The sequence below is a fragment of the Bos javanicus genome, chromosome 16, assembly GCF_032452875.1.
Source record: "Bos javanicus breed banteng chromosome 16, ARS-OSU_banteng_1.0, whole genome shotgun sequence".
Classification (NCBI taxonomy): Eukaryota; Metazoa; Chordata; class Mammalia; order Artiodactyla; family Bovidae; genus Bos; species Bos javanicus.
The window spans coordinates 60600940-60615313 of NC_083883.1; the positions used below are offsets into that span (position 1 = coordinate 60600940).

General features: G+C 40.3%; 1 protein-coding gene across 10 annotated transcripts in view; it reads left to right on the top strand.

Moving 5' to 3' along the window:
- RASAL2 (RAS protein activator like 2) overlaps positions 1-14374 on the top strand; it is a 399967-nt gene that overhangs the window by 368117 nt on the left and 17476 nt on the right. For 7 of the 10 annotated variants that reach the window (XM_061383302.1, XM_061383303.1, XM_061383297.1 and 4 more), the window contains 5 exons: positions 1740-1884; positions 2516-2752; positions 4417-4618; positions 6663-6862; positions 8324-9185. In XM_061383302.1, the coding sequence (XP_061239286.1) occupies positions 1740-1884; positions 2516-2752; positions 4417-4618; positions 6663-6862; positions 8324-9185 (1646 nt within the window). The remainder of the gene's footprint in view (positions 1-1739; positions 1885-2515; positions 2753-4416; positions 4619-6662; positions 6863-8323; positions 9186-14374) is intronic. The other 3 variants (XM_061383304.1, XM_061383299.1, XM_061383300.1) reach the window with 1 other exon arrangement.

The window sequence follows — 14374 nt, forward strand, 5'->3', positions numbered from 1 at the left end:
AAGTTAATTTAAAACTACAAAGTATGTACATAACACTTACTGTGGGGGCCCCTACTAAGTACCCAGGCACCATATTAGACACTTTTCTTTTCATGCCCTATTCCTCACCATAGCTCCAGCAGGTTGGAGTTCTTAACACTATTTTCCAAATAAGGCACCCGAAACTCAGACCAGTTAAGTGACTTTTCAGGCCCCCCACAGTTGGCTAAGTGATGGGTCCAGGATTTGACCCTAGATCTGTCTGGTTCCAGAGCCTTTAATTGTTCTCTGCATCACTTTCTTTTCTGTGCATCATTTAAATTCCTGTCCTCCAAGCATTTTACTTCCAAATAACCACTTCCCATCCTCTATCACAGCTATTTTTTTTTAATCTTTCCTTTACCTTAGTACTAGCCATTTTGATAGAAAATACTCTTTGTTATTGCTTCTACTTCTTAATTTTTTTGTAGAAATTACTGTTCACTTCCATGATATCTATTAGTAACTAGCCTGAACTTCAGTTACTATGAACAGATTTGGAAGGAGCTTTGAAAGATCTACTCCTTTTTCATAAAGATGTATTAAAAAAAAAAAAAGAAAACCATACTACCATTTCTGACAACTATTTTTTGAGTTCCTGCAATGCTTTGGGGGAGAAAGCAATGGCGACCCACGCCAGTACTCTTGCCTGGAAAATCTCATGGACGGAGGAGCCTGGTAGGCTGCAGTCCATGGGGTTGCGAAGTCGGACACGACTGAGCGACTTCACTTTCACTTTTTACTTTCATGTATTGGAGAAGGAAATGGCAACCCACTCCAGCGTTCTTGCCTGGAGAAACCCAGGGATGGAGGAGCCTGGTGGGCTGCCGTCTATGGGGTCGCACAGAGTCGGGCATGACTGAAGCCACTTAGCAGCAGCAGCAGCAATGCTTTGGAAGCTACTTGATAGGCTTGGGATTTGAACTTGAATAGAACCCAGTCCCTGATCTTCAGTGGTATTCCTCCTGAAGATGAGACGAGTGTGTGAACAAGTAAGCACAAAATAGCGTGAAGCATAGAACAGAACAGATACAAGGTATGGTTCATAAAGGAGGATAAACAGATTAGGTAAAGATTTGCTCTTTCAGGAAATACTGGGCATATCTCTACAAAGGATAAGATGTATGAACAGGGCATCTAAACTAAATTTATTTGGAAAAACATCCAAATTATACACAGAGATGCTGTGCTGTGTGCTATGTGGAATTACTATCCCCGTTAGGAGACGTGGGCCTAGAATTACCTGAATCTGAGTTTGGCACTCAGTTTGGCACCAGTATTAGCCCTTAAAAGCTTAGGTGGGCTATTTAGTCAGACCTGGGGTATTTATTCTTCTAAAATAGTAACAACATTATTTATAACGTAGAGAGGCGTTTAATGAGTTCCTGCTAATTAAATATATTTGTGGTTTCAGGTAAAAGATGTAAAGTTGTAGCATTTTTAAAGTAGTTTCATTATTCTTTTTATAAATATCATGATGGCAATGTTAATGAGTGCTGTTTTTCCACTTCAGGATAAGGAAAATAAACATGACATGTAGGAGGTGGTAAATCTTAGCTTCCAAAACAATAACCTTTCGTGAACAGTCTTGTGCCTTCCGTGTCAGGCACTAGAAAGAGTTCCCTATTACAGTTTAGTACAGAAATCCTAAATTCTTTTGTACTATTCAGGAAGACACTATTTATAGTTATCCGATCCATCATCATCTCGTCTTCAAATAGGGGAGTTCATCAAAGCGTTGTATGAGTCAGATGAAAACTGTGAAGTGGATCCCAGCAAATGTTCATCCAGTGAACTTCTGGACCATCAGAGCAACCTGAAAATGTGCTGTGAGCTGGCTTTCTGCAAGATCATCAACTCTTACTGGTGAGCTGCTGTCAGTGCTTCATTCCCTGCTTATGGAACTTGACTTTTTTCATATGAAAGTTATCACAGTGTTAACTGTCATTTCCCAACCAAAGGAAGAGAAGTTGAAAGTTTCCCTAACACAGTTTTGTCTAAAATCTAAACCTATATTGTAAGAAGTCCCCCTGAACTATCTACATAAATGTAATCTTTCCCCAGAATATTAACCCCACATCCTCGAATACCAAAAGTACTTTAAGGACTTTTAAACATATTTACTAGTGTCAAAACAGATACATTAATGATTTCTGATCACTATTCTCACCGGCAGTCAGTAAGATTTTAGATTTGTGATGAGCAGTCTGTAGAGAGATTACGCTGAGCTAGAGTAAACCAAATGGGTTAGTCAGGAGCTGCATGCCATCTTCCCACTTTGCAAAACCTTGTTTACACTAGTTCCTGAGATTTACAGCATCAGGTTTCTGGTCTCCATCTGGATGTCTATGATTTGTCCACCACCTCTCAGCCGTGATCAACGGAGTTCTCTCTATTATTCCCTCCTCATAGTCTGACTCTGTGGGGCCACAGTGGGATCCACCCGGGCTTTTTTGGGTTCTAGTACTTTTACCTTTGGTCTTTCTTTCTTCCCCAGTGTTTTTCCTCGTGAGCTGAAAGAAGTGTTTGCATCCTGGAAGCAGCAGTGCCTGAACCGCGGCAAGCAGGACATCAGCGAGAGGCTCATCAGCGCCTCGCTGTTTCTCCGTTTTCTGTGCCCGGCCATCATGTCTCCCAGTCTCTTCAACCTCATGCAGGAGTATCCTGATGACCGCACATCTCGGACTCTGACTCTCATTGCCAAGGTCATCCAGAACCTGGCCAACTTTGCCAAGTAGGCGGAGCTACCGTAACCACTTTCTCAAAACGTCACTTTAAAATACATGAGGCTTAACCTTTAGATGAGCATGGGGCACCTCATCACTCATGTTACATGGTTTTCATCGTGATGTTATTAAAAACAGCAAAAAGATTGACATCACTTTGAATATTCACTTTGTAGAGGAATAGTTAAGTAATCCATGCATCCAATGGAATATATGCAGCTACTACAAAATATGTTTATGAATAGTATGGAAAATGATAAAGATATAATTATATTAAATGAAAAGTGCTATTTATAAAAGAGATAGCCAAAAAGAGAGGACACCAAATGGTGTATATGCTTTTATCCCCCAATATGATATTGCAAAAACCTAAATATAAGAAAGTTGGGAAGGAATTGGCCTGACCCCTTCAAAAAAGTCAGTATCATGAAAAATGGAAAAGATGAAGTGGGGACTATTTTGGATAAAAGAGACAAGGCAGTGTTTGGATCTGAATTGGAAAAAAATTTATTAAAATCATTTTGGGAATAACTGGTGAAATAGGAACTCTATGTGAGATGATTTATAAATAACATTTTCTTAAAGTTTCAGTGTTATAATGGCATTCGTATGTGTAAGAGTTATTCATTATTCTAGAGAAGTAGGTACTAATGTACTTAGGGGTTATATCTGCAGCTTAGTTTAAAATGGTTCAGTCAAAAAAAGAGACGGTGAAAACAGACTTGGCAAAATGTGAACGGTTGGTTAAGTAGGTAAATGGCATTTGGGTGTACACTGTATATTCTTTGAAATTTTCTGTAGTTTTAAACTTTTTCAAAAAGAAGTTAGGAGAAATCAGCTGGAGAAGAAATGCACTGAACTGTAAACAGCAGATATGTTTGGGTGGTAGAGTTGGTACAGCCATCCTTTTTTCTTTCCACTTTTCAGTGTTTTCAAATTTTTCTTAAGTTTGTGTAATGTTTATAGTTTATAGGAAATAATTTTAAGAAATCACTGAGAAGCAGTTCACACTGGCAGAATTGATCCCAGATTCTCTTAATATTGAAGCTTAAGTATGTTTCTAGCAGCAGTGTATTGAAGGGAAAAATTAGAACTTCAGTGAAACACTGTTTTCTAGCATGTGGCTCTTGGAAAGTGCATGAGTTTAACTTTGTGTGCACAACATATATGCCAACAGAGGAATCTATTTTTACCCATATTTGATCTAATTCTTATAAAAATTGTTGCTAGTTTATTTTAGAACATGTTCTTTGGATTTAAGCTAGGCCCAGAAGATAGCTACAACCTAGACAGACAAAGAAGAGAGGAAATTCTCTAGTAGACATAAATAGCATAAGCAAAGGTTTGGAGAAGAAAAGAAGTATACTATATTTGGGAGATTTTGAAGAAGCTAGTGATACTGAGGTTTATACTGATAATGTTGATACTGGCTTTAAATACCAAGGAAAAAGGACATTGTCTTTACCCTATAGAGAATAGAAAGCTATTCAAAGTTTTTGAGTATTAATGTAATATTAAGAAAGTATGTTTTAATACTTATCACTTACAAATAATAAAACAAATTAGTCACCTCCCTAAAAAAAAAAGTATAGCTCTGTGTAAAGTCAATTCAAAATGATCACATCTCTTTTCCTGAATATGTTCTTTCTCATTTTCTCTCCCTCTACTTCAGATTTGGTAACAAGGAGGAATACATGGCATTCATGAATGATTTTTTAGAACATGAATGGGGTGGAATGAAGCGCTTTCTTTTGGAGATCTCTAATCCAGACACCATCTCAAACACCCCAGGCTTTGATGGTTACATTGATCTGGGCCGAGAGCTTTCAGTTTTGCATTCCTTACTGTGGGAAGTAGTTTCCCAACTTGATAAGGTAAAGTAGGCTGGAAGGGCAATGGGGGATGGGAGGCAGAGCGCCCTGAGCCACATGAATTCTGGAGTGTCTACGGAGTGATCACAATCGTGCTCTCTGCTAGTTGAAAGCAACCATTTGACCTAGAAGTCTGGGAGGAGATTGTTATTATTTCTGAGTAAAATGTGTGCCCTAACCAACCAGGAAATTCTAGAAAGTCATGAAATTATTAACATTTATTTTAAAGTAGTTACCTTGATTAATGGGGTATATATTTCTATAAATATGTGTGTGTATTTGCCTAGAAACTAATATTGAATATTGATGTGTGATGCGTTATTCATGGAGTGTAGAATGAGACGAAACCTCATATAGTAATTTCTAACAAAAGTGTGGACTTAAGAAAATACTGAGACTATCGTGTTTAAGTAACTTACCATGAGATTTATTTTATCATGCAAGTCAGAGGGTTTACTATAACTATTGGTGTCTATAGAGTTATACGGGATCTGAAAATCCTTATTTTTTTCCTCTGCAGATGTGAATTAATATAGAAAATGATCATTTTAATCCTTTATTTTCTGACTATAAGCTAAAAAGTATATATCATATTAATAACTAAATGTATACCTGTCAATCATTTTCTTCCTTCTGGAATTTTGCAAAGAGGAATAGAATTTATTATGGAAAACAGTCTAACATATTTTGGCTAGGTTTATCATAATAATTATTTATAGGTGTTTTTGTTTGCCACAGGTACTTTATAGGTATCTGTGGTGGTATGTTAGAATAAATTCAGACAACAAAATTATTTAAATTATTTTTCTGTAATTGTTTTCCTCCATTTCCTATTACCTTTAAAAATGACACACCAATAAAATGGGGAAGAAGAGAGTAAAACTTATTAAAAAAGACTAGTTTCCTAAGGAAATATAAATGGCAGGGTTTCCACTGGTACTAACACATTTATAAAATAATACTGTTTCTTATTCTTATGGACCCATTAGATTTTAAGTTGCGGCTATGCTAAGGGTAAATTCCTTGAATAAGAATCTTGGCTCAAGAGAGTCGAATGAGTAAAAACATTCTTCAGATGGCCTTTGTCCTCAACCAGGAGTCTACTGATTGTTGAGGAGACAAGGAAAATCCAGAGGCAGCCATATAAAACTACCTAATCGTTAAGGATTCCCGTAAGACCCCGTGAGAATGAGAATTCCCCAAAGGAAAAAATGATTGAGATGGATAAAGCAAGTTGTAAAAGGTTATTCTTCACTGAATAACACCATCAGTGGGCTGTGGATACAGTTATATCTTGTGAAATCAACCTGGTTTATTCAGGGGCAAAGTCTTTTTAATAGGCTTTACTGTGTAAACACATTTTCTCCTTTTTAATTAATCTGTTTGGTCTTGGGAACCAGCAGTACCTCTAGATGTATCTCATAGAGTTTACCTGATCTTGCTGTTTAAACAAAAACATTGTCTTGCTGATGCAAATTCAGTTGGCAGTAGGTCAGCATTCCCAAGGTTAAATGACTAGTGGATGACAGTGATCAACTGTGTGGCCTGCAGTGCTCTGGACCCCTGAATGCATCACCTTCTTGTATGCTGGCATGCATTTCTTTCCTCACATGATCCCTTCTCTTTGAAAGTTTCATCACACTAGCCAGCCCTCTAGTCCCAAATTCCTTTTTGGTTAGAAGGTGTTTGGTTCTTCCCCTCCCTTCCCCTCCCTTGATCTACCAGCCTCCCAAAGATGTAGTTTGCTTTGCATGCCTATTTTAGTTGGAATGGCAGTAGTTTGGTTGTTTTGAGCATGTCTTTTAATTTTTATTTGCATAATCCTAATTTCTATTTCCTTTCTTTCCTCAATGTCTGCTGCATCTTGTTTCGCCTCCTCCATTCATCTCGACGCCATGGTTCTGCTGCTCCATAACAATGCATTATGAACCTGCCACTCCCATACGCAAACACCTACCCTTCCCTTCAACCTCCACCCCTCCATCAATGGCATCGTTGTCCCAAAAACAATCTGTGGTGGATATCGCAATGCTTATTATCCAATTAGGGTGAAAATTCCTTCCTACAGGCAACCGTGGCAAAATTGGGACCTCTCCCTCGTGTTCTTGCTGATATTACCAAATCTCTGACTAATCCTACACCAATACAACAGCAACTGAGACGCTTCACTGAGCATAACTCCAGTCCAAATGTCAGTGGAAGCCTCTCCTCTGGGCTGCAGAAAATATTTGAAGACCCTACTGACAGGTATGAACTTAGGAAAGAACTGGAACTGCTTACCTCAGAGGGAGATGATGTTTAGAGATTTGTGGGGAAATCTATTGAACTTCATTCTTGAATTTACAGCTTTAAACTCATGAGCAATTGAAAAGAATCTTCTGAGATAAATCCAATTGTTTGTCATAATAATACACATAATCTAGGATACTTTTCTCCTAAAATGATATTGTAGAGTTATATTCAAAAAACTTATTTAAATAAAAAAGCCTGGGCTTCCCTGGTGGCTCAGAAGGTAAAGAATCTGCCTGCAATGCAGGAGCCCCAGGTTCGATCCCTGAGTCAGGAAGATCCCCTGGAGAAGAGAATGGCTACCCACTCCAGTGTTCTTGCCTAGAGAATCCCATGGACAGAGGAGCCTGGCAGGCTATAGTTTCAGATAGGACTGAGTGATTTAAAAAAACATATGTCCTGCCTAATAGAAGACTAAGGGCTCTATGAAATTGGTATTTTCATGTATTGTAGCACTCAGAGATCTGAGAACCTCAGTTGAAATCAATTTAGAACTGGCTGTGTCAGGCCGCATGGCACCCCACTCCAGTACTCTTGCCTGGAAAATCCCATGGATGGAGGAGCCCGGTAGGCTACAGTCCATGGGGTCACGAAGAGTCGGACACGACTGAGCAACTTCACTTTCACTTTTCACTTTCATGCATTGGAGAAGGAAATGGCAACCCACTCCAGTGTTCTTGGCTGGAGAATCCCAGGGACGGGGGAGCCTGGTGGGCTACTGTCTATGGGGTCGCACAAAGTCAGACACAACTGAAGTGACTTAGCAGCAGCAGTGTCAGCTGGACAGGTGGATACAATGTTAACACGTAGACTTTGTTTTCTATATTGGTAAGACCTGTGCCTGTAGTAGGGATCCTTTGGTTGTACACTGAGGGCTTCTGGAAGGGTTGCTGCTGCTGCTAAGTCGCTAAAGTCATGTCCGATTCTGTGCAACCCCATGGACTGCAGCCTACCAGGAAGGGTTAGACAGAACCAATTAACTGTGAATTGGAATACCTCGGGTAGTTTAAAACCTAACTAGGAAATGATCGGAATTCTAGTAAAAATCTAAGACAGGGAGGGAGGTGGTTCTCACAGTATTATCCCCTGCTGCTGCTGCTAAGTCTCTTCAGTCGTGTCTGACTCTGTGTGACCCCATAGACGGTAGCCACCAGGCTCCCCCGTCCCTGGGATTCTCCAGGCAAGAACACTGGAGTGGGTTGCCATTTCCTTCTCCAGTATTACCCCTACCTTTGACGAAAAACTGAAAATGTTGGATCTTATTCTGAGTATTGTGATGATGAAATCTGGGCTTAGAAACTAGTAAGGAAGACTCACCGGGCCTGTGAGCTTTCTGAGGAGTTTATATGCCTGAGTTGAGGAAATCTTAACTGTTAAATTTGCCTCAGGAGTAATGAAGGGTCCTTTCCTTTTTCACAGTGATTTGCACAAACTAAAATCCCCAAGCCAGGACAACACAGACAGTTATTTCAGAGGGAAGACATTATTGCTGGTCCAGCAAGCCTCCTCCCAGAGCATGACTTACTCGGAAAAGGATGAAAAGGAAAGTAGCCTCCCCAATGGCCGCAGCATCTCCCTCATGGACCTTCAGGAGACGCACGCAGCCCAAGCGGAGCATCCGTCTGTGATACTCGACGTTCCCATGCGCTTGACCGGAAGCCAGCTCTCCATAACTCAGGTGGCCAGCATCAAGCAACTGCGGGAGACCCAGAGCACCCCCCAGAGTGCACCCCAAGTGCGAAGGCCCCTGCACCCAGCCTTGAACCAGCCAGGCAGCCTCCAGCCCCTGTCCTTCCAGAACCCTGTCTATCACCTCAGTAACCCCATTCCTGCAATGCCAAAGGCCTCTGTGGACTCCAGTTTGGAGAACCTAAGCACTGCCAGTTCCAGGAGCCAAAGTAACAGTGAAGACTTCAAACTCAGCGGACCCAGCAACAGCAGCATGGAGGACTTCACCAAACGGAGCACGCAGAGTGAGGACTTCTCCAGGCGCCACACCATGCCCGACAGACACATACCTCTCGCCCTGCCGCGGCAGAACAGCACGGGGCAGACCCAGCTCCGGAAGATGGACCCGGCGGGGCTGGGCGCCCGAGCCAAAGCCCCGCCGTCCCTGCCGCACAGCGCCTCCCTGCGGAGCACCGGGAGCATGTCGGTGGCGTCAGCGGCTCTGGTGGCCGAGCCCCTGCAGAACGGGAGCCGGTCTCGACAGCAGTCCTCTTCCTCCAGAGAGAGCCCGGTCCCCAAAGTGAGAGCCATCCAGAGGCAGCAGACCCAGCAGGTAGGGACGAGCGCCAGAGCGGGACCGCCCGCCGCTTGGTCCTGCTGTGTCCTCGGTTCTCTGTCCATACATCACTTGGAAATGCCGTCACTAACAGGGTTTCGGCTTAAAACAATCTTCTGCAACCTTTTAATGGAAAGAGGAAATGAAAAGTTTGGGAGGTTTCTGGCTAGGTGAGGTAGCAGAATGTAGCCTGACTCAACACGCAGGCACCCTTCCATCTCTTCAAGCAGCTGAGCTACCTCTCAGCATCTAGCACAAATCTGTGATGCTGAGGGAATGGTTGGAAACTTAAGATATGAAATCTACAGCCCAGATCAACTAGGATGTGTTTTGGGAATCTGCACATTTATCCTCCTTATTTTTTTCCCTTAAGATTCCACACTAAAGTTTTGCATTCTGAGCCAAGAGTTTGATATACCTACTCTCTACTCCACACCCCAGTTCCCTCTGGAAATAGCAAGTCCCATGTGCCTTTTCCTGAAAATGACTAGAAAAATAAGCTGAACACCTGTAGAGGCAAGGTAAAGGAGAGAGGTCATAATATAGAAAGAAACACAGGTGGTTGACAAGTATTCACTAAATGGTTATGCAAATCTGTTCTTTCTCTGTTTACATGGACAAGCCCAGCTAGTATCACATCTAAACTTAATATAAGATTATCAAACTTTTTTCTTCACAAATAAGAAAGGTTTCTTAAGAATTTAATCATTTCTTCCTTACATATTACATTTTGAGGCACCTAGACATATTTTGCTCTTGAAATAAACTAAGAGTACATATATACATATCTTACTTTCATCTAAAAAAGAACCTTCTCCTAAAAAGCTTCATTGAATTTTTTTTGAAAACTAATCATTAAACAAGTGATTAAACAAGTTCTATGACAAATCCTTTAGTCAGCAGAATCACTGGTCAGAGGAGACTGCAATGAGACACCAATGTATCTCTTTAATATATTTCCATTTTTATAGATAGGCATTTACTGATTTGGCTCTTTCTGCCTCCTCTCTGCTGTAATCAGAGCCCTTGCCACTACTTTGATAATTATTGGTTTTTTGTTTTTTGTTTTTTTAAGTAGAATGTTTACAGAATCCTTGGATACAGAAGTAGAAGAAGGGATGAAAAACTTAGGTAGATTCTGGTAGCCAAGTTCCTGGGCAAAACCTCCTAGTTGGTCACTTCTTTTCTGAGAAATACTTTTTCTTCAGTCTTAAATTTTTCATATTTTTTTGTTATATTTCCAAAAATCTCATCAATTCATTTGATTAAATGCACATTTTCATTTAAAGAAAAGGAAAAAAGAAAATTTACATAAAGATTATATAATTTTTTTCCTTTCTTTGAATGAAAATGCTTTTCTATATATCTTTTGTGTGTGTATATATGTTTTATATACATTTAATTTGTGTTAGGAAGCTGTCAGTCTTTCACATCTAATTGTGAATAAGTTTCCACACTTGCTTTTATGCTAGCTTCTAGTTGAGATCAGCCCCTTTCAGAGAACTGAAGTGTTTATTGAGAGGAGAAGAGAAAAGTAATTTTAGAGATGGATTACTGTGTAGAGGTAAGTGTCTACATGGGGCATTAAGTGCAACATGAAGGCCCTGAGGATGAGAGCAGGAGTAGAGAAGAATATCAGATTGGCAGAGAGGGGCAAGACAGGGCAGAGGGCCCTCTGCCTACTTTGCAAAGTTGGACTTAGTTCAAACCCTAAACAGAAAAGAAGAATGCTTACCCTTCCCTGCTTTATCATGTTGTCCTCAGTTCCCAGGATCCATGATTCAGACTATTTATAGATATTGTAAATCAAATAGCCTTTTGTGTGACCACCTGAAACTGTCATTTATAATATCTCTGCTATATGGAAATTTAACACCTATCATGGCAGCACTACATGATTCTATGTGGGAATAGAAAACTTTCCAGATGGATGAAGGTAGCAAATGAAAATGGTCTTCAGACACCAATTAAAATGCTTTCTAGCCATAGCCATTAATGAGCTTGGGAACGTCTCTGTTACATTGTCCTGAAGTGGGGCATAGCCGTAGCAAGATGCCCCAGCACAACTTTAAATATTCATCTCTGGTTGTGCCTTTGCTGGTAATGCCACTGTCATATCAGTTAAACTGGAAATCGCTGTATTTTGATTGCTCATATTTCTGGGTTTTTTCCTAACACTGACTTTTTCTATGCAGATGGTTTATTCTTTCAAGCTTATGTTGTTGTTGTTGTTGTTCGGTTCTTTTTTTTTTTCCTGCTTGCTTTTCTCATCTCATTCCTATGAAGCCTAGATGTTCTATCTAATCAGCACATTTTTTATATAAATTCCTTTACATATTTTAATTGCAAATTATTATGCTGGAGAATTCTTCTCTCCCCAAATACTGGAGGATTTCTTTGGGGGATTGTTCTACAGGCATTTATACTTATTGGAGGCTTTGTCCCATGCAAATTCCATTTGTATCTTGGCACAAAGGAGCAGCCATTGTTGACAATGTAACTAGCTTCAGTCCTTCTCCATCCACTGAGTAGGAAGTTGAACAATCTACAGAGAAGGAATATTTTAGGAAGCCATCTTTTAATTTTTGGACCCTTTTTGGCTTTTTAATAATTTTCCTCTTCATCTTTTTTGATCTGTCATATACTCTGTGTGCATAATAGACTTTATTTACAATATATGAGTTGTACAGATACAATATGTTACCTAACCTTAGAAATTCCAATTTGAAGATGCTTTTTAACTAGGTATTTGCCAAGTCTATTAGAATGATGCTACAGTTTTCACTTTGGGATTTGTTGAACCCTCCACCGAAGAACTGATGCTTTTGAACTGTGGTGTTGGAGAAGACTCTTGAGAGTCCCTTGGACTGCAAGGAGATCCAACCAGTCCATTCTGAAGGAGATCAGCCCTGGGATTTCTTTGGAAGGAATGATGCTAAAGCTGAAACTCCAGTACTTTGGCCACCTCATGTGAAGAGTTGACTCATTGGAAAAGACTCTGATGCTGGGAGGGATTGGGGGCAAGAGGAGAAGGGGACGACAGAGGATGCGATGGCTGGATGGCATACTGACTCGATGGACGGGAGTCTCAGTGAACTCTGGGAGTTGGTGATGGACAGGGAGGCCTGGTGTGCTGCGATTCATGGGATCGCAAAGAGTCGGACACGACTGAGCGACTGATCTGATCTGATCTGATCCCCTAACCAACCTCTTCTAGGATTCTCAGAGTTTACTGATTTAGTCAGCCCTTTCTTTGGTGTTGATAGGAGAAGTGGCCTTCATTTTTGGGAACCTGATTATTTCAGATTAGGAGGAAGTTGAAAGTAGCACGTCTTATTTATGTCTAGTAACTAAACAGGGAACTGGCCTATTCTCAGTCAGCCTCAAGCATAGCCAGGCTAACCAAGATCAATGGAAACTGCTTTCTCTGGCCCTTTTTGCCCTAAAACAAATTATTTTTCCCAGAGACACCCTATATAAGCTCTATCTCAGAAGGATGATATTCCTCTTAGGAATTCCTGCTCCTTCTCATTTTATCTTTTTCATCTTTTATGATCCACTGTTGAACGTCAGTGGAGAAAATGTTCTTCTGAAGGCTATAGCTAAGCAACTTATCAATCTCTCCTCTCAATTTGTTTGACTATAAACTAGAAGAAATAAATTTTGTTATCTTATAAAGGAGATGGAACAATCTCTGAGAAAAAGCCCTTTGATGTACTTCCAAAGGATTGGAGGAAAAACATAGGGTATCTTTCTCCTAGTGATAAATTATACTTTGGTATGAATTCTAAAGAAAATCCAAAGTAATAGTAAATGGATGATATTTTATTGAGCATCCATTGCACAATGACATAGTCACTACCATTCAAAAAAAAAAATTCCTGTGACATATGGGGCCATGCTTTAAGGGTTGAGAGTCTAATTAAGAAATAAGACCAGCATTCATAAGACCAGTAAAATAAATATAAAAGACAGTATTTAGTTCTTTCATTTGAAGAATATATTATAATAAAAATAATTTTTAAATAAATATCACCTCCATTGTCTTCCAGTATAGATAACTATTTCTTATTTGTTCAGTATTATTTTTTCTGTTTTTATAATCAGTTCAGTCAGTTCAATTGCTCAGTTGTGTACGACTCTGCAACCCCATGGACTGCAGCACACCAGGCTTCCGTATCCATCACCCACTCCCTGAGCGTGCTGAAACTCATGTCCATCACCTTTATGTTGCCATCCAAGCATCTCATCCTCTGTCATCCCCTTCTCCTGCCTTCAATCTTTCCCAGCATCAGGGTCTTTTCCAGCGAGTCAGTTCTTTGCATCAGGTGGCCAAAGTATTTCAGCTTCAGCATCAGTCCTTCCAGTGAATATTCAGGACTGATTTCCTTTAGAATTGACTGGTTTGATCTCCTTGCAGAGATTTAGTCGGCCCTTTCTAGGTTTTATCATAAATACAAGTAGTTCTGTTAGTCTGATTTAGTTTTTCAAAACTTACTGACCACCTACCATATGCCATGGGGCATCCTAGGTGGTGCTAGTAAAGAACCCACCTGCCAGTGCAGGAGATGTAAGAGATGCGGGTTTGATCCCTGGGAAGATCCCCCCTGGAGAAGGGAATGGCTACCCACTCCAGTATTCTTACCTAGAGAATACCATGGACAGAGGAGCCTGGGGGGCTACAGTTCATAGAGTCAAAAAGAGTTGGACATGACTGAAGCAACTTAGCATGCATGCACTGTAGGCCGTGCAAAGTGCTAGGAATATATATTAGGAAAAACAGATTTAACCAGTAAAATAGGAATAGGGTGAAATGCCCAGTTCCCATTGTACCCTCTTATAATTCACTGGACATAGTCCCTGTGCTGATACGGTAGCTACCACCACCACCAGTGAAATGAACTAACTCTTGCTTTTCCAACTTCTCACTTTACAGTTAGTGCCCGGATTACCTAAGGAGTTGTTTTCAATATGCTTCTAGGGGCTAAGATCTCTCCTTAGTATGTTCTTAGGGATACTGTTAGTTTGTAGTGCATTTATTGGCACTCATTAATTAGTTCCTTGTAACAAATCACAGGGAAGGAAAGTTCTTTCAAGCAACCTATTGTTAACTATAAAGCAGAAAGCTATTAAATTAGCTTCCTTGAAGTTATAAATTACAAAGAGTAAAGTTACTCATTTTAGCA